At 41.2% G+C, this 23,792-nt stretch overlaps 3 protein-coding genes across 4 annotated transcripts; 1 reads left to right on the top strand and 2 right to left on the bottom strand.

Moving 5' to 3' along the window:
• Positions 1-1,262: 1,262 nt before the first annotated feature.
• Positions 1,263-4,157, bottom strand: LOC114445060 (beta,beta-carotene 9',10'-oxygenase-like). Its single transcript, XM_028420009.1, has 10 exons — positions 3,953-4,157; positions 3,760-3,875; positions 3,522-3,624; positions 3,119-3,247; positions 2,703-2,863; positions 2,449-2,616; positions 2,230-2,367; positions 1,919-2,101; positions 1,499-1,609; positions 1,263-1,379 (listed from the first exon to the last, which is right to left on the bottom strand). The coding sequence occupies exons 1-10, from the start codon at positions 4,140-4,142 to the stop codon at positions 1,263-1,265; spliced, it is 1,416 nt and encodes a 471-aa protein (XP_028275810.1). The 5' UTR covers positions 4,143-4,157.
• An 11,783-nt stretch (positions 4,158-15,940) lies between these two features.
• Positions 15,941-21,587, bottom strand: sdhdb (succinate dehydrogenase complex, subunit D, integral membrane protein b). Of its 2 annotated transcripts, none has more exons than XM_028420012.1 (4): positions 21,464-21,587; positions 20,477-20,587; positions 18,733-18,880; positions 15,941-17,122 (listed from the first exon to the last, which is right to left on the bottom strand). In XM_028420012.1, exons 1-4 carry the CDS (start codon positions 21,564-21,566, stop codon positions 16,957-16,959), a joined length of 528 nt encoding a protein of 175 aa, XP_028275813.1. In that variant the 5' UTR covers positions 21,567-21,587; the 3' UTR covers positions 15,941-16,956. The 2 variants fall into 2 exon arrangements, with proteins under 2 accessions (XP_028275813.1, XP_028275812.1); XM_028420011.1 differs by having other exon boundaries at positions 16,742-17,122; positions 18,733-18,883.
• Positions 21,588-22,163: 576 nt separating this feature from the next.
• Positions 22,164-23,791, top strand: timm8b (translocase of inner mitochondrial membrane 8 homolog B (yeast)). The gene is made up of 2 exons (XM_028420013.1): positions 22,164-22,373; positions 23,249-23,791. Exons 1-2 carry the CDS (start codon positions 22,272-22,274, stop codon positions 23,414-23,416), a joined length of 270 nt encoding a protein of 89 aa, XP_028275814.1. The 5' UTR covers positions 22,164-22,271; the 3' UTR covers positions 23,417-23,791.
• The last annotated feature ends 1 nt before the right edge of the window (position 23,792 follows it).

Genomic DNA, 23,792 nt, shown 5'->3' with positions numbered 1-23,792 from the left:
GATGGAGTTAGAGGGCATTTTGGCCAAAGCTCGAAACCTGGAATCCAGCCTCAAAGAGAAGAAAAACCACCTGAGACAAAGACTGGCGCTAATTTCTGATAAACTGCAGGACTGAGTCCGCTGCCTGGCCCACTGCACAGGTAGTGTAATGAAGCAGACCTATGTATTTTATCTTTGTGAATAGCTTTGTTGTTTGTGGCACTTCATATGTATATTTGAAAATGTGCCTACTATGTAAATTGTAGACCATAGAATAAAACTAATATACATTTACTGTGTTTAAAATTCACTTATGTATTTATTTTCTATCTATGCGGACTGGATAGCATTATTTTATTTTTTAAAATGAGAAGTATAAAAGAAAAATAAACTGTAAATACAAATAAATGGTAGAAAATAGAATTCATTATCAGTTAAGAATGAGTTTCAACACTGGGCACATGTTCCACGCTTATATAAATAGCAAATGAACACACCTGTCATTGATTTTAAAGCCAGTCCATGTGCTGGACTGGATGGTATAAGAGATAGTTTTTCTGTTTTATCCCTGCGAATAGTGCACATCTCATGAGCCAGTTTCTGAAAAGTGCATTGACTCTCCTAGAGCAGCTTTGATTTGTGTTATTGAGTTGTGCGGGACCTTAGAATTTAAGAAATATGAAAACTATTGTATGGCCAGCAGAGGGTGTAAGTGTGCCGCAATGACATGATGAATGACACCACCAAACACTGTGAAATGGTGAGTGGTACACTTATTATTACAGAGGTGAATGTTGTCCACCTTCATTTTGGTACACCACACTTTCTCTGTACACCCAAACATTTTTTTATGACAAGAAGTCTTACAACCACATGTTTAAACACAACTTTTAGATTTATTTTAACTTTATTATTATTATTAATAAAGAGTATTCACACAGTTTTAGCAAGTGACAGTAGTCATTCATTAATCCTATTCATTACCAGTAATTTATTAACATATAACAACATATAGCTCATGCTTGTGCAACATGCATTTACTTATCACTTTTATTGCAGTCATGTTTTACAGCAGATATGAGGGATGCTGAGGTTATTGTATGTGACCCCCTGTTTCAACCAACAATATTTTAAGTATTCAACATTATGTATAGAAAAAAAAGTCTTATTTACAAGTTTCCAAGGCTGCTCACAGCACATGTATGTAGGTTTGGTTTAAGTAAAACCACATTTTGTTCTTGTTCGAGACTAACAGAATGTCATAGATTGCAAACAGATCATGTCTATGCCGTGGCATTGAACGCCCCATGGAACCCATAGGGAATGTTCACAGGCACCACAGCCCGGCCAAGCTCTTCGAATGTCTTAGCATCTAAAACCAGTAGGAATGTGCTCTTGTCCTGAATGAAACAAAGACACAGAGAAACAGTTACTTTCTTCTACTACTTGTTTGTACAGTGAGTAATTGCTTCCTTTTATTGAAGTATAAATAGTACCTTGACAAAATTGTTTGACTGACCTTATGCGGAGTGATGACTACAGACAGGATGACGCCGTCGTCCTCCTCTGTAGCATCAGGTGAAGGCACAAACACTGGCTCAGAGGGATACAGACCAGGATGTTCCCACACCTGTGAGAAAATAGTTTTATTACATTCTGTAAAACTCATTGATGGATGATCCATCCCTCCATCCATTTTCTAAACCCGCTTGTCCTGAACAGGGTCACAGCCGGGGGCTGGAGCCGATCCCAGCTATCTATGGGCGAGAGGCAGGATGCACCCTGGACAGGTCACCAGTCCATTGCAGGGCTACATAGACAGACAACCATTCACACTCACACCTAGGGTTCACAGTCACCCATTGACATAACAAGCACAACTTCAGAATGAGGGAAGAAGCTGGAGTATCTGGAGAAACCCCATGCAGGCACAGCTTACCTTTATGTGTTTTCCGTGGAGGTCCATCTTGATCAGGGTGTCTCCTACGAGGTGCCTGAAGCCACACCCGTAGAAGTAGCAGTATGGACGGGTGTTGTACTTGCCATAATTGATCTGAGGGAATTCTAGACCCCCATACTGGTGGAGATCATCCCCATGGAGGTCTTCATGGGTGCAGAACACCTGCACAGAGGAGAATATAGCAGTTGTCAAAATTACTTATTATTTGGCACTGTTAGTTAAGGTCAGGAAAACAGGTCTAAATGTATTTAGGCTTGTACTGATACACACACATCATGCTGTCTGCCTACCTTGTTCTTGTCGGTCCTTGTAGCAGTGGCTGTGGTGTCAGGCCGGTCAATCAAGTTCTGAGCATAGGGTGTATCATGGTCCACATTGAGAGGCAGCACAAAGCGGCGAGGGAAGACCCTGCACAGGGTGTTATACACCTGAGGACAATACAACACTAAACCTTAACCAAAAGCAAGAAAAAAGCTACCACTTTTCAGTGTTAAACGTAACCACCCTACCTCATCAAGAGCTTCCCCTGACTTGCGCAGGTTCTGGATGTTGTAGTTTGTAATTGCCTGGCCATCGTCTGACGCACACATGTCGATGATCAAGAAGCCGTCCTCCTCGAATGCATTGATCTGGTGGAAGGTGGACAATGGCTTGGCGAGGTACTTGACTGAGCTGACCTGAAATGCAAACAGAGAAGTGAAAATGTTATCATGACTGAAAAAGGACTACAGATTAGAAAGGTTAAGATTTGCATTAGTCCCACCTTTCCAGTCTGTTTGTGGATCAGGTGAAAGATGGTGTTGAGTTTTGGGTCCCAGGAGATGCCGTCACTGATGCTCTTTCCCGTCAGCTTGCCCGTTACAATTTTCAGCAGGTCCATCTTAATGGGCTGCTCAATGAACACCACGTAGTTCTCAGACATTGCTGTAATGGATTTAGAAGACTGTATAAGTTTAAGGTCAAAATTCAGAGTAGCTGATTCAGCTAGAGTTGGAATTTGGATAAGACATTCAGCTCCAAGATCTGCCATTAGCCAGAAGAGAGTAAGTGATATTCGATCACATTAATAAATAAATTATGTTAGGATTGCTCATGTCTGGCTGTTACAAGTTGATAAAGTGAATCTTCTTTAAATGGGCCAGTACTCATTAGGGCAGTGGCTGGAGTGTGGGCACTCACCAAAGCTGTGGTAGTAGGAGGGTTTGGTCTTGTCCACTGAGGGAATGGAGCACAGCACTGTGGCTCCCTCCAAGGTTTCATCTTCTGCTTTCTTGGTGGGGGGAACTCGGATGATGTTGTAGTATGATCCTGTCAAACAAGATGCTGTTAAATGTTTTTTTTTTTTCGTGTTTTGATTCACACAAACAAACAGCATCAGTAGCACTTTCCACTGTGTCTCTCAACAAATGTTTAAACCATGTGATATGGAAAGAGAGAGAGACAGCATAAACATAAAGCAGAATACAGAAAGTATACAAAAGTATACTCTGAATATAAATCAGACAGATATTATCACTCCTTTTTTCTTTTTTTACCACACTCCTTTGATACTAAACAAAGTCATTTGCTAAATCAACAGTACCTTTAGCGGTGTAGGAGTTCCCCATGTTGTACGATGTTCCATCTGGCTCAGTGTGGGGATGAGCTGTCGCACCGTTTACAGCAATAAATTTTCTCCAGTCCACCTAACACAAACAACCACACAAGAGCAAAGCAGATCTTGGCTTAATTTCCTGTTTTATTGTCTTCAACATAAGCTAACAGTCACTTGTATGTTCTCCCTATACTAATCATCTGCCAGTAAAAAGCTATGCACTGACCTTTTGGATGGCCTGTAAAGTCTCTGGATCGATTTTGTGCATACTGTTGGTTTCCGTGCTGACGTAATAATCCCCTTTGTAGGTCACAAAACTGACATTGGCATTATCAGTAGGCTCTAGAAAGAAAAGAATAAACTTTAAATAGACATTATTTACTGCAGTCTAGTCTGTCGTCATGTGGTTAAATACATACTTGGAAGTTCAAATCTTGACAAGAAGCGCTGGAAGAAGTTTTTGCAGGGGTCTGGCATGGTAATGGTCCCAAACTCGGACACTGCTATACGGTTGAGCTCTTTGTTGGATTGGTAGCTGTCACTAGACAGGAAGCGGCTTTTGTAGGTCACCTGCCCTTTAGAGATTTTGAACTGGTGCAGGAGAGCCATGCCATCAAACCAGTGGTTGAACCTAATGAGAACAGAGGGTTCAGCTTTGTGAAGACTGCAGGAGGTGGATAACTGCTGAAAAATGCTGTTGTACTCACTTGTGGTTTCCGATCTCAAACTTTCCTGGACCATTCCTCAAGAAGTTCCCGTTGATCCACTTTGGGATTGTGCCAATGATGTTGGTGCCGATCGGCTCAGGGGTGTCCTCCACAGAGCTCACGATCTTCTCAATGCATGGCAAACCATGCACATCTGTGAAGTGGTTGATATTCTTCCTGGACTTGGATTTCTTAAGTGCTTTAGGGGAAAAAATACTCTTTTAGAAAAGTGCATTTTTATCAATTAATTGTGCAAAGCTGGAAGAATCTGACGTTTACCTGTGGCATCACTTTCCTGATGTTTGGCTTCCATGGCTGTAAGCTGCAGTCTCTCTCTCTGTGTGCTACTGCTGCTTCTCCGAAGCTGGTTCTCAGATTTATACCTCCTCCTCAATGTGATGTCATTAAAAGATAAAAGATGTGTGCCAGCAAACGCAGATTTCATGCTTGTGTAAGCCCCTACAAAATAGAAGTACACTGTAATCACAAGACAATATAAGTGGTGACTTATTCACAGAGATAATGGCTTGATCTTACTGACAGGTTTGTCATGCTCAATATGCATATGTGTAGGATGGTGAAATCAGAAGGATACATACACAATCAGCCTGTGTTCTTCTTATATTTGTTGTTGAAAATATCTATTTCTGGAATAATTAAAGCATTTGAGAAAGTCCTCTTGCTAGCAGGGATTTTCCTTTTGGGTTCATGTGAAGTAGCAACAGACTGAGTGTCCAATATCTGCTCAGACAGCATGCAGTGTATCAGGCAAACCTCTGCAGTGTATGGGAGTGGAAGGCTGCTAGTGTTGCAGGATTCATGGCCGTTTCTTTTCAAAGGAAAAGTTCATGAAAAATGAAAAAATAATGACAATGCAAAATAATTTATTCTGAACCTGTGGATATCTATAGCTGCTGGAATCAAAGCTTGGAGACCATAAGAGATTAACAGAGCTTAGCATATAGTCTTTACTGTATATGATGTGCACTTATCAGTTCTCATGTTGTGTTATCTAGATGTATATGGATGAACAGGTTGTTCCAGTTTGGTTCAAACAAAGGGCACAAGTTTGCAGGGCAGTATATCTTTCTGTTGGGCTGAAGCAAACCTAAAGGTTCCAATATATGTACAAATAATCTTGTATGGTTTTTTTATTTCCAGAGTGTAAAGACCCCATTAGTTGCTTAAAACAGCACATGCAGTGTTTTCTATTGACTTCTTTTATTTTGCTAAATGAACTACAGCCTTGTGTAAGTGCTGCTTAGTCATGGCGAATGCAAACAAACCATCAATTCTGCTAAGTGTATCAAAATACTGATTAGTTCACAGTGTCTAATTTCATACCAAATACACACTGCTGGCCTCATTGTGGTACAACAGTAAACAATTGCATATTTAATTTCCTATACTTCTCCTATGCTATATAGAAAAACAATGGAGGAATGGGATGCTGTAAAACAAGGGATGATAAAGGGAAACATAAACTTCAGAAAGTTCTGCCCAGGGGAGCTAATGTGAAGGAGAGCAGATGCAAATTCACTCAGTGTCTTTATTCAGTTAGATAATATTTCTTTGGTTCTAGTGTCATAAAATCTCACTAGAAAAAAATAAAAATAAAAGTAATTCACAGTAATCGAAGGCAAGGCGCCTTCGATTACTGTGAATTACTTTTATTTTTTAATTTTAAAAAAGCAGCATTAAGCACCTTCCTCTGTATTATTCAGTCTTAGGATACTTTCATGTGTTTACAAACCTATTGATACCTTAGAGCAGGATGACATTTTTAAACACAAACTGTTGTACAAGTAAGATCAGTTTTTTTTAACTATATACACCTGCAGTCTTGACCAACTGAAGTCTTTGTCCCACACTTAAAACATCTGATGGACAATGAGTAAAATGTCTCACTTGGAAGCCATTCCAAAGTCCCCTGTTCTAACTATCAGCTCTGGTGGTTAAGTCAGCGTTTTCATTTGATTAATAAGCAGCTGCAGTGCATGTCCTGTCCCTAATTGAGGGATGTGACTCACTGGTCACACCCTCATGCTGGTTTTTTGGGGTCAGAAATGAGCAGTTCTGTAGGAATCTGTAAGCTGCAGACCTTAGATCCAGGTCTCTTGGTTGTAAGTCCTGCCTGCCTCCTGACTGAGTTCACAGCAGCTTCTACTCTTTTCTCTCACAACTCTCATAAATGTGGTGTGAAAGTGTCGAGGTATGTAAGGCTGACTGTCTTATACTGCATGTGACTGTTTAAATGAAACCATTTTCAGTTGGCCTATGGCAAAAGTTTTATAGCTGTTTTTTTTCTACTACTAAGGTAGAAAAGCTACTTTGTGGCTCCTAGCAACAGTCCAGCACTGCCCTTTTGTGTCAGTATGGCCCAATAAGCATTTTATGGCAAACATTAATAAAGCAAACACAAACGCTCATGTTACACTCAACACATCATTATATTTGTAATGTAACTTCTGTTCCCGTCATTCTAGCCTTACAGCTGACTCCACTTTGCATCATAAACAGAGAGACAGAGTAGTCAGCAAGTTCAAATACAGTACACACACACACATATGTACATAGATTTACAGTTACTGTAACTGAAACGGTTTGAGTACACCTGTGAGCACAGCTCACTCACAGATGAGTTATAGAGTCTGATGGCGGGCGGCAGGAATGACTTCCTGTACCGTTCCTTAGAGCAGCGGGGCAGCAGGAGTCTGTTGCTGAAGCTGCTGCTCAGTCTGTCCACGGTGTTGTGGAAAGGTTTAGTAGGGATTGTCCATGATAGTCAGCTGTTTTGACCAGCTTAAAACCACAGCTCCACCTTTTTAATGAGTTTGTCCAGTCTGTTGAAGATGTATTTCTAGTGCACTTCTTAGTCATCCCAACATCAAGCTTGTGTTACCAGACTTTCCAGACGTTTTTAGGAAGTACAACATGCCATCTGTTAATTTGAAGTTACTTTGCTTTTTGACTAGGACATTTTGATCTAACAGTCCCAACTTACCATGATGGAAACAAAGCAATGCTTGTATCTGTTGAGCTGCAGAGTAAACTGAAAACCAAGCACCAATGTCAACAGTCAGCTCTTTGTCACCGAGTGCTGCTGTGTTAACACACTTTCAAAATGACCAAAAATAAGAAATAAAACTTGTTAGAAATAATTAGTAATGAGTGTCTGAGTGCTAAATGAAGCTAGACTAGACAGATTTTTTTGGTTGGCTAAGCTAGCAGCATCATCGCTCAGCAGTTTTTAATGATGATGCTGTCCTTTTTTCAGAAGGACAGCAGCATCATCTGCAAACAGCAGATCATGGATCATGAAACCCTCTCCTTGAAAACAGGACTGGAGGCAAGTAGCAGCCCTTTTGTCATCAAGTGCCAAGTCTAGAAAGTCTAGCTAATGATGTAATAAATATCATTATTATTATTAGGTATGATGCCACTGATATCATCCACTTCTGGCAGCATTATAGAGAGCAAATGGGAGAAATGGGTCATCTGTTCACTTCAAGTATCCACCATTCCACATCCCAGGTTTGGTTTTGGGGTTTTTGAGTACTCTCTACCTTTTGAATCTCTAAACAGTGTACAGGCTTAGCTAGCTGTGCTGGAACTGGTAAATTCTCTGTAGCATTGTAACTTAAAAAGAGAATGTTAATGTTTTTTTGTCCTTTCATCAATGTTCAAACCACAGGGCCGTTCTCTTACCAATATCTCCATGTAGGAATGTCACCACAGACACCAGGTATGAACTGCAGTCTAACGTTAAATAAAGGCTGGCACCATATCTTTAAAATGTTTTTTTGTTTTGTAAAGTCATCATATGAATCAGCATTTTTGCATTTTGTATTTGCATTATGTTTTTTTGTTGGCATAAACAAGTCAAGCAGAAAATAGAGGGAAAAGCCCAGCCAATCTTGTCCCATAAATAGTGTCTCTGTGGTGGGGAGCAGCTCTGGGCACTGTGCTTCACAAAGACCCACTCACACAGACATCAAGGGGACATTTGGTTCACTAGGCTACCACTCTGAAACCCATGATATAATTACTTAAATGAATAAACCACAAAAAATCCAGACACAGTTGCTGCTCGCTGTCCTCATATTGCATTTGCTTTAGGTGGTAGAAGAAGTACTTTATTAGTCCCAGGGGGATTGCTTACATTCCAGATGCTTCTTGCATGCATGTTAGAGCGTTACTCTAAACTGCCCCTAGGTGTGAGTGTGAATGGTTGTTTGTCTACATGTTGTCCTGTGATGGACTGGTGACCTGTCCAGGGTGTACCCTGCCTCTCACCTGTAGACAGCTGGGATAGGCTCCAGCCCCCCGTGACCCTGCACTGCAGGACAAAGGGGGTAAGATAATGGATGGATGTGTTAGATCACTGTCTGACACTCAGGGGGAGGAGTTGTACAGTTTGATGGCCACAGGAAGGAAGGACCTCCTGTGGCGCTCAGTGGTGCTTTTAGGAGGGATCAGTCTGGCACTGAAAGTCCTCCTGCACCTCAGCAGCATGTATGAGGATGGAAGCTGTTCTCCAGGATCCCTGCAGCTTAGACAGCATCCTTCTGTCTGACACTGCTGTCAGGGAGTCCAGCTCCACCCCCACAACATCACCGGCCCTTCATCAGTTTATTGAGTCTGATCTCAGTCTGCTGCCCCAGCACACAACAGCAAACAAAATGGCACTGGCAACCACAGACTGATAAAACATCCTCAGCATAGTCCGACAGATGTTAAAGGGCCAGAGCCTCCTCAGAAAATAGAGGCGGCTCTGGCCCTTTTGTAGAGGGCTTCAGTGTTCTTAGTCCAGTCCAGTTCACTGTCCAAAAAATCCTCCACAATGTCCACACACTGCCCACCGATGGAAACTGGAGCCATGTGACAAAGCTGTCCACCACAGTCCTGTACTCAGACTCTTCACCCTTGCTGATACATCCAACTATGAGTCAATGAGACCATGAGTCATCAGAAAACTTCTGAAGGTGACGTGACTCTGTCTGGTAGCTGAAGTCAGGGGTGAAGAGGAAGGGAGAGAGGACTGTCCCTTGTGGGGCCCCGGTGCTGGTGACCACTGTGTGACACACACCGCTGCAGACGCACATACTGTGGTCTACCAGTTATATGAAAAAAATTCATATGAAGTTTAGTTAAAAAAAATTGGGATACTTAACATTAACATCTGTGATTGGCTGACTCAGACAGACCCCTGAGATCATGAGGGACAGGCCTACTGTGGGTCAGGACCAAACAGAGTGAAGCAGGATTCAGTTGTTCTGCCCTCACCTGTGGAGCAGCCTTCCTGAGGTCTGCTCACACAGTCACTTTATTTAAGTCAGGCCTGAACAATACTGCTTACTACAGCATTCTCTTAAATTCCTGTAATAATCTCTCAATAAACTTTTTATTGACCACTGTCTTGACTGCTCTTTTCTCATTTAATCTGTCATGATTTTAATCTCTATGTTGTTTCCATTCTATTTTAATGTCTTAATATGTTGCTTTTTACCCTGTGATTTCAATGTTCTCTGTAAATGTATGTATGTATGTAACTCATCCAGGTGCTTTATTGTAGGTAAGATGAGATGAGGCAATAAAATGAATATACATGCATGCATAATATAAATGCTATTGAAGACAGCATTACTATTCTTTATGTGACAAACAGCTCTTGCAAAGAAAATAGGTTTTCATCATGTACAAAAGGAGGGTATATATCATGCTGTGGCATTTCAGTGAACCGCTTTACAGCTCTTTATCGCTTATGACTGAAGTCAGACAGAGTTTAACCACTGTTTGACAAAGATTACTGTGTTTCATAATTCATAATGAGGAAGTCTGCACGCTGAACTCTACAGATCCTTCGTATATATGCAAAGTCGTCATCTTGCTTCCTTTTTTTACTGTACGTATGCCTGTCCAGGAGGGGGTCCAAACCCTGACTCAGCATTTCTGAGTCTTATCTGTTTGAACAGTTGAACAACAGCCTACAACATTCCAGTAGTTGGGCAAATTCATGATCTGAGAGGATTTAGATGATTATAATAGCCACAAGGTCAATACACGGCATCTTCTTGACCAGTTGCTTTGTCGACCAATTGTTCTTTTTAATCTCCAAGAATTTACTTGCATGACTGCTATTGAAAGAAATTTGGATAAACTTAAACAGGGAAACTGTGGGCCAGATAGCCTTGAGTTGACTTGAAGAATGTTATGTGACAATAACTGATAATATTAATAATAACTGAAAATAACCCTCGGTTTCAAAGCTGTAGAAAAAAACAGGATATATTCCAGTACTTTTTTAAATAAACAACACTTACACCTTTAGAGGCACACATGCTCACCAAACTGGTTTAACAAGCACTTGTTAGGACTGCCTGGACATGTGTTGACAAGTGTGTACGTTCAGACATCGCTCACAAAAACATCTCTGTTACAGTGATGACGTGTGTCTCCCTGCTCGTTGCTGCCCTCAGGCGGCAGACAGAGGGATGTTTAGAGGGATAAGACGTAAACATTCAAACACCATCACATCACTGAAGCATTATTCGGGACAGCATTTTCTGTTTTCAAACGTCCGTTTGAAGAAAAGAGCTGTAGTGATTAAGTTGTAGTGAAGTGTTATCACAAGCGCAAAGAGTGAATGTAAATGTAAATCATAGTGTGTGTCTTAAATAAATCTTAGAGAACATGAAACAGCAATGCTGCGTTAGGAAGTGTCCTCTTCCTTTTTCTTTATTTTCACTTCCGCAAAACATTTCTAATTGTATAGACTTAGAGTTTTTACAGTTAATAGGAAAATTGGGAGAAATAATAAAAACACCCAAAATAATAATAATAATAATAATAACAATAAATAATTTTACTTGCATCATTTTAGTAGTGTTTATTACCACCTTAAATGATTCATTGTTTGTATTTTACATTCTAAATAAAGTTTTTTAAAAAATGACTTCCGCCTGTCGGACACAGGGCGCGCGTGCCTTGCGAAGTCTCAAACAGTTCGCGCGGAGCCGCGTCACAGCCAGAGGTCTGCGCGCGACACAACACAGTTTTAATAAGCATGATTTCCAGTCTTCAGACTTCATAAAGACCTGCGGTGCGAGTCTGTTGGATACATTTTCCTTCGTCCCGTAAGAAAAAAAGAGATTTCACCGGCAACTCCCCACTGCACGTTTAAAGGTGAGTTACTGTGTTTTTGAAACGTTGTAACAAATCAGTCAGCTTGGAATATAATGACGAAGCCCAGAACCTTTGCCCACCCAGCGTGTGTTTGTGAAAGGGTCTGCTCAAAATGTTCATTTCCCGGTGGTATGATGAACAATTAAGCAATTAATCATTAAGAAACGACGTTTAAGCGCCTGCTTTCTGAAGTCCAGACATACTCAGTCCGTTATGACGGGGGGAGTGCAGCAGGACGGTTCTGGTTCTGGAGTTGTGTGGTACCTTGAGTGTCATCATATCCAGTTCGTAGTAAGAACAGAAGAAACGTGCTGTATTTATATTTATTAATATTTCCCTTTGACTCTGGCTGGACTCGGCTGGCAGCCTGCTGGTGATGGGGACACTTCAATAAAACATGCATGCTTCCATGCAGGCGTACCGAACATCCCAGGACCAGGTCTGTCTTGGGTCCTACAGGCAGTTCTGTCAGTTTTCTGTGTGTCACATCATGGGAACCAGTTCATATCTACATTCCAGATGTGCAGCTCCCACAGCTGTGGGCTTGCACTTTACATGCTGAACCCGTGAATCACTCCACCTTATAATGAACAGACTGACACCAGAGCCGTTGCTTGACACTATAGGGGCCCTAGGCGAGAAGGTAACACTGGGGCCCTACGGGCTACTAGATTCTATAGAAATGCCGCCCCAATCACAAAGACATGTACAGTGATGATTAAATGATTAATGATTAGTGATGATTAACATAAATAATGTGGAACACACATATGAAAATATTATCTTAAGGACATATAAGAAAAACAACACAATCAAAATACATCATAGAAATATGTCTCTCTGAAGACTGTCCACAGTGGTGGAAAGTAACTAAGTATTTGTTCTTTGTTACTGTACTTAAGTAATTTTTCATGTATTTTTTATGTATCCCCAGCACATCTACTTTTACTTGAGTATATATTTTGCTGGGTAACTGTACTTTCACTTAAGTACTAAACATCAGTACTTCCTCCACCACTGACAACACAAGATATGATGACCAGTATTATTAAGTTTGTCCACAGTGCAGGATCATCAGTGAGACCTGGACCCCTTGGACCCTTCCTCTGTTACCAGGTCAGGTGCTGGAGGAGCAGAGGAAGGAGGGGGGGCTCTCAGGTGTTGGACTGCTGCTGGGACGTCCTCTGGAGTTTCCTCACAGGGCTCCACATGACCTGTGTGGTATAAGACCATAATGATCAGCCTGATAATTAACACTGTAAATAATCCAGATTATTCATCACATACCTTCATCTGTGGAGGTTGTGGCATCTTCATGAGGAGTCTGAATGTGTCAGTGCGCTGGGCCAAAACAGCTGTAGTTGAATGGTGGGGCTAACTGACCCTCCGTCTTAGGGCCCCTCTCGGGGCCCTAGGGAATTGCCTGGTTTGCCTACCGTGTTGCGACGGCTCTGACTGACACATTCTGTGTTTGTCTTTAACCCAGTCTTCCTGATGGCTACTAATGGCTACAACCATATCAAGTTTTATGATGCCTATGAAGACTCTTTCTACTTTGAAGGTAACGGCGATTTGACACTTTTTAAGTCTGTACATTTGATGTTATTGTTGCAGTAAATGTTATTATCAAGTATCAATATTCTGACAAACATTTTTTAACACATACCTATGCTGTCTTGTATTTTTGTTTTTGCATATGAATCCTGAAATTGTCCCATCGGTTCCATGCTAAAGTGGTTGAGCCAGGTGGATCTTTTTCCTTTTCTTTTGCTTAACTGGATTGGTCGATTTATAGAGATTCACACTACAGGAAGTATTCATGGTATTTTGTTCTCTCTAACCTGCAGATTTGGACGAGGACTCTTTTAGAATTTCCAGCAGGTTCCCTAAACAGTTGATCCAAAGCAAAGACCAAAAATGCCTGATTTTAAACACAGAGGGAAACCTTCAAGTGAAGAACCTCACTACTGAGGAGCTGCTGGATCCTGGTAAGCAAACACATCTTTGAGATTAGGACTGGGTCATTTACACATCCTAACATTAGCAGATAAATCAATAAGATTCCATCAAAAATAATGTAGCCCAAAACTCGCTTATGGGGCAAGAACTGCTAATGTTGAATGCTGGAGTTCATCTGCTTTAAGTGAATCACTTACAGAGGTCGTACTAAGGGTTAAACCACTTAGATGACGAGGCAAACATACACAGGCGGTTGACCCGGCCTATATTCCTCAAGGATCTTTTGTTGGCCACACCCCTGACATTGTTCTTCTAGATAATGCTGCTTTTTCTTGGCTTTCCTCTGCTTTTATTTCAGAGCACAAATTCAACATCCAGATTTACAAGGACTCTGTTCTGGAGCCCAGGAAGGGAAGGGCTGTCATGCTGTACGCCAATAAAAATGGCCAGAAGATAATGGTGTGCTGCAATGAGAGCTGTGAAATATATGCTGAGGCAATGGTGAGTACAAACAAGTCATTTAGCGCCTGACTGAGCTCAGGTATCAATACTCTGACAACGATGATTTAAATGTAAATACAGACACAGACTTGACAAATAACCATAGAAGGGTTTTAAATACAGAAGTTAATGTAAAGTCGAGGAGCAGAAATATGGCTGCCTCACACTGCATCTTTGCACTTCAGCAGTAGAACATGAAAACATTTTGCTGCTGTCTTTTACAGCATCTGAGAGTGTTGTGATGTGAGGTAGTACTAATGTCACTATGAGAAAAAGGTGGCAACAACAACATCAGCTTATCTCTGAAGAACAGTTACTTGGTCAGTACTTGGTGTCGTGCAGGTTCTGAAAGTAAATATGTGACAAAGGAACTTACTTGTGAGTCACAAAGGTGACTCATCCCAGTTTTACAAGCTGCTGCCATGTCATGTCAATGGCACTGTTATAATGTTGTGTTAAGGTTTCCAATACTGTGGTGTTTTGGACCGCCTGGGCAGTATAGATGATGATATTATCACTCTATAGCGGCCTGTCACAGATTATTGTCAGTGTACACTGTGGAATGTCTATAACATAATGCAGAACGAAGATGTCACATTGCTAGGGCTAAGTTAGATATCCTATAATGTCTAGCATCTAAGCAGGTTTATTCACAGCAAGTTTCAAATGAACTTGTCAAATACAGTGCTGAAATGTTAATATCTGTTTGACTTAACCCTTTTTTGTGTCCATCTGTAGGATCTTCCTCTGATGATCAATGGAACAAGACACAAGGCCCTGTTCTACATGACAGAGCAGTCCGCATCTAAACAGTACAAGTTTGAGTCCACAATGCACCAGAGGTGGTTCCTGGGCTTTGAGCCTGACAAGAGTAATCCCTGTCTGCACAGACTGGTGTTAAAAGATAGTGGGGACGACACTTGTGTCTATATGACTGACTGCATGGAATGAAGACATTCTTAAGAAAAACTTTCCACGCCTTGTTGAGGGTAACGTTCAGTGCTCCCCAGTGAGTCCAGACCAGAAGGACAAAATACACAAACAATAACACGCAGTACTGGCTAAATATAGCAATATCAATTTTAATTACAAATTACACAACCCCAGGTGTGGAAATCTAAAAAAGCACTAAATCAAATTTTGTCAGAGTCAAACTTTGGAATGTATTTAAATATGGGACTAAATTAATGATAGACATTCATACAATCCACATACACATCTTATATATGTGAAAAACAAACATATTCTGAGAAAACCCATTTCATTTGCTTGGTAGCTTTTTTGAAGTTTTCATTCTTGGTATTCAGATAATCATTGTCGGCTTAACTTAAGGCACCGCTAAAATGTGGAAATACATTGCGTAGTCGCGGATGAATAGGTCTTTGCTGTCCTTTCTTTTCCTTGGCCATATAAGCTAGCAGCTCCAAAGAGAGGGAGCACGGTGCATATTTACGCATGTAGTGAAGCAGTACAAATCTCCTTAATAATTTGTGATTAAGATTAAAAAGTCCCTGCTAACGTGTAGCAATAAGGGTCAGTTTACCAGCTGCAGTCAAATCATACTGACACAACAACTTCCTCTTTTCGAGTAACAAACCACAGGACCTCACTTGGCCGTGTATGAACTTCAGCAGCTGCCTGAGTATATCAGATTATACTTTGCAGTGGGATTTATCTGGAAGAAAATACAGATGTTTAGCTCTAAATTCCCACATTATCATCATGTCTTTAAAATGCAACTGATGTTCTATATTTTTTCTGTCCTCATTAATGTAGTGTAATTTGTATTCAGGGGTCTCCTGATGATCCTTTTAACTAGCTTTTATTCAAGTATTTACATTTCTCTTTTTTTCCTTAAAGGAATGTTTAAAAACAGTAAAACATTTTGAAGTGAACTTCAACATTCCCAAGTCTGTCACATAAATATGATAAATATGTACTGTACACCACATTGTATAGCTTAATATTTACAGCTTATGTCATTGTATTCACTGGTATGGAAAGTTTTCTACAGACAGCTTATTTTGATATTAAAATGAACAGACGGACTCGTTATGTAATATAAACATTTACTGTGTGACAACAGATTGAATCCAGAACTTACAAAGCCATTAACTCAACCTGTATTGCTCAGCAGTAAAAAACAAGATTGGTGTTAAAGCTGCATCATGCAAGGATTTTGCGTGTCTACATACCAAATACGTGCAGCAGCTTCGATTCAACTGCTGTGAGTCAGAGGGTGAATTAAGTTGTTTAAAATGTTGCCACTACATTTGAAATTAACTTTTTTTGCAGTATGCTTACTTACACATTTGAAGGTGTCTGTCGGCCAAACACGAAGCACAACACAACTCTTACAGAGGCATTCATGTCAGTGTTAGCGTTGTATGGTATCGGCAAAGGACGGTATTCTGCAGCTCTACCTTTGGTGTGCTGCTAAACGTCATTAGCCAGTCTGCTGGAGATACATATGCGGGTTGAGTGCTGATGGATGGCTTGAATGTATGATGTATCTCAGATCTAACAAACCTCATATGAGCCGGTGCAGTCTGCACAGCACATAGGAATGAGGTTTCACAATGCAACATTTGACACTGACATGCTAACAGCTGCTCCTGTCACTCAGGATAAAAAAATCAGTACAGAACCAAGATGATGCCACAAAAGATGAAGTGAGCTCGGCTTGTATACGTTGCTATGGTACTCCTGAGGTGTTCAAAAGCCTAAGGTAGTATATACACTGTAAAACTAAACACATTTAGGACACACATGCAAAAATGAATGAGATATCTGCAGTATTATGTAAGACTTGATCAAAGCCAGCTGTGTAATCGACATGAGGAAAAAAATGAATGCTAGTGGCTCAGTCAATTTAATACACAGACCAAGCCTGATCACCATCAACATTAATTACAATTACACACCGTTGAGTATAATGTAAGTATAATGTCAAAATGATATATTTATAAGAATTTACAAAGAACACCTTGAATTTTTTACAATCAGCCAGAGTGGGATTGTTCCCGCCCTGGTGTGTAGGTCTGCCTGAGCTTTCCAGTCCATAGTCATATTCATTTACTCCAGAGCAGGGCAACGGCTTTGCAGATGCCAACATCGTTGTAGTTGAAGTAGCAGAGGCCAGCGAAAGTGACTGTGGACAGGAGGAAGAGACCTGCCTTGGCAAGCTTGACTTTTGGCTCTCCATGAACGTAATCCGTTATCACCTGACCAATGCCCCTGCAGGACAAAAAAAACAAAAAAGATGAGCATAGAAAATGTGAGACAACAGGTTCTAGCCCTCATATAAGCTGTGTTCCACTATATGTGGTTTGAGACAAGGCGTGTAAAACTGAACATGAGCTCAGTCTAATTTTCACACCTCACCTAGTTGGTTTCCTTTTCTGAACTGTGCCGAAAGGTTTACCTTCTGATGACAAATTTCACATGGACTCCCAAACAATGTCAACTTGACTTAAGGTAGACTCCAGCGCCGTCTATATGGTGACAGCAAACATCATGGTGTGTTATGTTTTTCCCCTTAAGATGTGTGAATGTGAAGTTTCCATTAAGTAATAAGCATTCATATTTCTCACCCACCATGAACCAAAGAGCTTACTGTCGTTCATTTCCAGCAGCCCTTACAGCTATAAAATCCTATTAAGCACAGACTTAGTTGAAAAGAGGAAGCTTTCCAACCTTCTCATGATTGGGTCGATGACAGGGCCAGATGACATCAGAGCATTTGTCGGACATAACTTGACCCTGGGATACCTTTGTGCCCTGAAAGTCATTTCTTAACGAGACTTATGACTGGGATTTGTGGCGTACACATGGTGTTCTGTCTGTGCTCTTAACTGATGGTGGAGCACATCGCTCTGACGCTAAGCCAAAAGCACCATCTCAAGTCTGCCAACAAACCGGGAACCAAGCGAAGTGTGGACTTCCACCATGTCTGCCTTTTGTTTTGTCAGGGTCACTGAACAGGCTAATCTTGGGCCCAGACTAACTTGTGACTAACCTCCTTGAACTCACAAGCTGCACATCACAGAGGTGAGAATGACTGCAGCTGACCTGGGCGATGACGGGGCCAATCAATGTCCTGCTTGCATTGAACTACAAAATCAAGATTTCTCTACTGGGGCCTCGTTGATGTGAAGTGGGACATGCTGGTCCCTCCTTTTCCTTGGGTCAATAATTATCTCCGCCAGTGATTAGCCCAATGATGGTTGTGTCATCAGTGAACATGATGGATGTGTGACTTTGGGAGGGGACACAGTCGTAGGTGAAGAGGGTGTACAGCAGTGGACTGAGCACACAGCCATGGGGGGGTTCCTATGCTCACAGTCTCATGATGTCCTGTCCTGTCCATGCTGTCCGGGGGTTTGCCCTCCTCAGAGCCCTGCGCACCTCAGTTGAAGTCACAGTGAGTGAGGAGCTCTGTGCTGCCTATGGATGTATATGTTATCAACACATGTGCTGATGCAGCTAGTGACAGCTGATGCATATTCCTCTAAGTCCACAGAACAGTCTTCCTCCTTCCAAGCAGCGGGTTGAAACACATCTCAGTTTGTAGCATTAAAGCAATTCTGAAGCACCAAATCAGTCTCTTCATTCCTACAACACACGTGTTGTAGAGAAGAGAAGAAGAGAGAATAACAATTTACCGTTATTCTGTGAACTTTTCCACTGAACCTTGTAGAAACCAGTCTCCGATGTAAGTAAACAGGAAGTGAAACCATGTCATTAAAAAGCTGTGGGTTCCACATGGGCAGTATGTGTTCAATGTAACAGTGCAGAAGACAAGGAGAGTATCAGCAAAGAGAAGGATCAGATTACTGTCGTCTTACCAGTGTCCATGCAGGGTCAGGGCAGCAGCCAGGGAGTAGTCCATGACAGGGCCAGGGCTAAAATAGGCAACAGGGCCCATTGCCAGCAACATGATGCTAAGCGCTCGCTCTGCTGTCCAGTGCAGAGAGGCAGCTTTGGAGCCAGAACCTGCTGTGGAGGAACACAGACCACAGGTTATCAGAGGGTTTCATTTTCTGCAAACACTACCAAACAACAAGCATCTGATTTAAACCGACTCCATTTAGCTGATGAAACAAACAAGACAACATTTTGCATCGATCACTGTGTCTTGTTGAAGTTGCTCAATGGTACGAGAAACAGTCAAATCCACAGTATTCAACTGTTTAGGTGATAAGCTCAGCACCTTACGTCTACCAGCTAGCAAGCTACTTGTCACTTACTGTGTGGTTCATTGTGACACGGGCCTTAAATTTGAAACCTTTATTAGTCCCACAATGGGGAAATTGCTTAAGGCAGCCCAGCAAAGAGCGCCATACACCAGTGAGTACACTGGAGGCTATGCAGGTATAGTGTCTTGCCCAAGGACACACAACAGTGACTAGGGAGGAGTTGGGATTGAACCACCAACCTTCCTTACTGGACAACCCTGCTCTACCACTGAGCCACTGCTGCTGTCAATAAGCTTACACTTAGAGTGTAAGGTCAATGACCCTATTGGGTCAATAAGCTTACAGGGACCGGGATGTCTGTTTCCAATAGCCATCCTGTGATCAAATACTAATAACAAACTGAATATATGTGAATATGAACCAGACCAACACTCCCATTAGAAAAATGCTCCAAACCCAAGCCTCAGCTGTGAAGCTACTTTTATCTGTCGTTTAAATTGAGATAAAATACTAACAACTAAATAATACATATTAAATCATAATGACATTTTACAGGACCATGATCTCCCATCACAGGTCAGACGGTGGTAGAGTGTGCAGTAGCTGTTATATCAGATTGTAAAGTTATAATGATTACATTCAGAGCATGTACTGTATGTAGCAGCCGAACCTGACATACGACACTGAGCTCCTCAGGAAACATATGGCTGATGGCATGGAAACTCTAACTTTATACAGTCTACTGCAGTTTAATTAGCACATTATTCTAATGTCAGGTAATGTGTTTGTACTGAGGATTATGACTAATCTTGCAAACATTTCAAATCACAAAATCTCCACCTAAATTAAAAAGCAACAAAATCAAATTTCTACTTACTGATGCCCCCACCCTACTGTCAGTGACACACAAACCTAAATACTGCTTAAGGTCGTAACCCGCTAGCATTCAGCAGACCTTACGTGAACCTGGTGTCAAAACTGTGCCATGTGGGGAGCTAAATGCAGACTACAAACCCCAGTAGTACACCACAAAGGGTGTCAGCCACCTGCTTTCCGGTCAAAACGGCAAAAAAAAAAACACACGTGCTACCTGCAAACCTATTTAATCACCACACACTTACAGTAAACACGCTGATCCCTGCCTTTGGAGTGGCACTGATGCATTTTCTTTAAGCAGGAAAGGAACTTTGACCATTTTATCAACCTTATTTGCATTTATGATTAGTGATGACTCATTCAAAAGTGGAAAACATGAGCCAGAGCTATGCATGGCACTCTGTGGTGTTTTCTGAGGCTGTGGTTTGTTACATTATTGTAATTATCATAAGGTTTTTTCTGCTGTTCCAGACACACATATTACCCTCAGGTTAATACTACTACTACTACTACTAACCATGCAGAGCCTGTGATGAATGAATCCTTGCTGTCAACAAGTGGGGCTGCTCCTGGTGTTTGTGAGGTACGACCAGCGGCCTTGCCAGCAAAGTGCTTTGGTAGAAGAGAGCTGAAGAGAAAAGATAAACAGTCGTGTTTACAAATATGTCATATCATGAAACTCACAATATACCTAGAATGAAATGAAACTTTATATTTACAAAGAATGAACACATCTGCTCTGTTTTTGTCATTACAATAATGCATCGTCCCTATGATTTACCTGTAAACCTACTTCTACAGGATGGAAACATGAATTTCAGATCGGGGGCGTTCAAATACAATTTAAACAGGTATACATGGCAAGACTGCATGTGTGACATGTTTGGGTAAGGTCCAATGCATTTTCATTATTAAACAGTCATATGTTTGGATATTTACTTATTTTAGTTGTAGAACATGCTTTCCCCTAACCACCCGGACAGTGACAGCCAGTGGAGGGCGGTAGCGAGCGGTCCTATCGCGACCTATCGTGACCTTTCACTAGGATGGCTACAACGCTTTCTGCATCGTCTTACATGTGCCCAATTCAAATCTAAGACTCGTTACGTCAGAAAATACAAACACGTACGTCCCAGAATGATGTCATGTTGTCGTCATTTGCATGTTAAGTCATAATTCATGAACATTTTAATACAGCTTCGCGTGTCTCTCGTGTAAACTCTAACGTCACATTCGGACAATGATGTCATCAAGCCAACATTTTCTAGGGCGCTTAGTTTTTACCGTGAGGTATATCTGCTCTTACCTCACGTTAATCAGCCATTGTAACTTCCATACACTCTACAATAACCACACTATAGCTTGCTGAAGTCGTGAACTTGAAAGTAATATCCTGTGATTTGTTCATACAGACAAGCCTCGGTTTCCGGTTGCTCAGACTAACCAGCTGTAGAGCTGATAAACTTCAGAAAGAGAGACGATGAGGAAACACAGCAGTACTTACGCGTAATTCCTCTACGGCACACAGAACTCAACCTGACGATCGCCGCCATGATGATACACCAACCAAGGTCACCAGCGTTACCCGGATGTAGTTGTTGCGTCATCAGTGCCACAAAGATCGTTGCTGTTCGAGGAGATGAGTGAATACAGTTCGCTTTAGAGTAGCAAAGTTTTGTGTATGACGAAACAGCAGCAACACATTTGATAAAAGCATCAAACACGTCTACATCACACGCTCAACATAATTAAAAATAATAACAATATAAATATTATTTTAAGTAGTAAGTAATAAAACGTACAAAAACAGAATAACATTGTGATTGCACATTAGAATTATCTTTGTGTATTCTTTCATTTGTTTTTAGAGCTTGTGTCCAGTGTGTGTATTTGTGAACAACAAAACTCGTACTTACACAGATGAATTCATAAAAATAAACAGAATTAAAAACTGATTTGCAGACAGGTCGTGGGGCTTGCATATAGCTGTTTTAGCTAAAAAAACTACTATTGTTACGTAATGAAGATGTAAGTTTATACCGAACATATCTGCTGTTGCTGATTAAAAACTTGTCAAACATAAAACATCTTTGTTGTCGTCATCACCCACGTGTCACACAGTGTACTGATTTACAAACAGAACCGGAAGGAGGTGCAGCGGCGTGTGGCGCGTACGATGACTTGTAAATCTGCGGTTTCCTCCAAGCTGCTGTAGTCACTAGCGGCGTAATCGAAGGTCACCTCAGCTCCTCTGCTCTGCAGCCTGTTACCGGCTCCACGCAGCTACTCTGTGGGGATTTAAGAAGAACACAATGGACAGTTTTGATAACTTCAGTGCGTCAGAGAAAGCGGAGGCTACGGAGCTCCAGCGTCTGATCGCTGTAGAGCAGCAGAAAGCTCAGTTCCAGGCTCAGGTTGGTATGCTAACATGTATGCTGCTAACCATGCTAACATGTGTACAGTGCAGAGCAGTCAGGCCACATGCAGGGACCTGTTAACTGCATCACTCACATGACAGAAGGGCCAACAGAATGTAGGAAATGTGTGCAGGTACAGCTACAGGTGACAGCAGCTTGTCTGTGGAGCAGACAATACGATGCTGGGTTGGTAATCATATTATTGCTGTCATGCACACTTTCAATTCCCGTCATGGGAGTTTTTATGTATGTCAGCTGTTTTTATTAGCCCGTTTCACATTCTAATATATATATATATATATATATATATATATATATATATATATATATATATATATATATATAGTCACATTTAACAGTCACGCGGTGTCTCTGCAATGCAAAATCAAGCACATCTGCTTCCCTAAAACACAAACAATATCACCAGACAACATAATCACCAGTTAAACTGGAACACCGGCTTCAGAGCGCATGTTAGCACCATGGTTAGCACTGTTAGTAGGGTGTATAAAAATATAAATAAGATTAACTGTGCATATCAGCATCATCAGCAGTGCACAAACCCTGATAATGTACTTCTATTAAGTGTAGTAAAATAATTGTGACAGGTTTATTTATCTTTCTTTATGGTAATTATTTATTTATTCATTTTACAAATTTTGGTTTTAGTGTTTTTGTCAATACAGCCATTTAGTACAATATTAGAGCAGGCCCTGACAAATATTAAAATGTTCATTCAGTATGTAAATATTAGATTTTCCTGTCATCTTGTTCAGGCCCAACTGTCATTGTTACACCCAGCATGATTATCAGTTTCTGCTGTCATCACTTGCACAGACCAGCTGTTAATCAGCCTTTGATGTGGATTCCAGGTGCACAGTTTCACTGATGTCTGCTGGGATAAGTGTGTGGACACCCCAGGTTCTAAGCTGGACTACCGGACGGAGACATGCCTGGTGAGCTGTGTGGAGCGATTTATTGACACCACCCTGACTATCACCAACCGCTTCACACAGATGGTGCAGAAAGGCACCCATTGATGATGGACTACGACAGGACTGCATAATAAGTTGTGTTTCAAATGTGATGAGAGGATGTAGAGAGGACTCGGTACTAAAAAAACTCTGCATGTGAATCGAGAAATAATGTGATGGGATATGAGTAGACAGAAACATGTTCACCAGTCTCTCACAAGCATTTTGTATCCAGTTTTCTATAAGAAATGCTCAGTTGACAAACTGATCACTGGTCACATAACCTCCAAAAGCTTTTATTCCCCGAAAACAATTACATTACTAAACCAGTTGTATTACTCTACCAGGACACCTCTGTACTCATGCCAAATACCTATAAAGTAAATGTATACCAATAAAACACGTATATCCTAATAAATTACAAACTACAAGTGAATCTCAC

This window comes from Parambassis ranga, chromosome 13 (assembly GCF_900634625.1).
Source record: "Parambassis ranga chromosome 13, fParRan2.1, whole genome shotgun sequence".
NCBI lineage: Eukaryota > Metazoa > Chordata > Actinopteri > Ambassidae > Parambassis > Parambassis ranga.
Note: the sequence above shows the minus strand (reverse complement) of the source record. Positions and strands in the feature narration are given on the sequence as shown.

What these genes read in the sequence shown, in the direction of transcription:
- sdhdb (XM_028420011.1), bottom strand. Translation starts at nt 21,566, where the DNA reads ATGACGCAACAACTACATCCGGGTAACGCTGGTGACCTTGGTTGGTGT. An exon ending in GTGCCGTAGAGGAATTACGC is followed by an intron (nt 20,588 to 21,463) that starts GTAAGTACTGCT and finishes TTTTCTCTTCAG; the next exon opens with CTCTCTTCTACCAAAGCACT. An exon ending in TTCATCACAGGCTCTGCATG is followed by an intron (nt 18,884 to 20,476) that starts GTTAGTAGTAGT and finishes GTTCCTCCACAG; the next exon opens with CAGGTTCTGGCTCCAAAGCT.
- LOC114445060 (XM_028420009.1), bottom strand. Translation starts at nt 4,142, where the DNA reads ATGGCTCTCCTGCACCAGTTCAAAATCTCTAAAGGGCAGGTGACCTAC. An exon ending in CAAGGACCGACAAGAACAAG is followed by an intron (nt 2,102 to 2,229) that starts GTAGGCAGACAG and finishes TCCTCTGTGCAG; the next exon opens with GTGTTCTGCACCCATGAAGA. An exon ending in TAGTCATCACTCCGCATAAG is followed by an intron (nt 1,380 to 1,498) that starts GTCAGTCAAACA and finishes TGTTTCATTCAG; the next exon opens with GACAAGAGCACATTCCTACT.
- timm8b (XM_028420013.1), top strand. Translation starts at nt 22,272, where the DNA reads ATGGACAGTTTTGATAACTTCAGTGCGTCAGAGAAAGCGGAGGCTACG. An exon ending in AAGCTCAGTTCCAGGCTCAG is followed by an intron (nt 22,374 to 23,248) that starts GTTGGTATGCTA and finishes TGTGGATTCCAG; the next exon opens with GTGCACAGTTTCACTGATGT.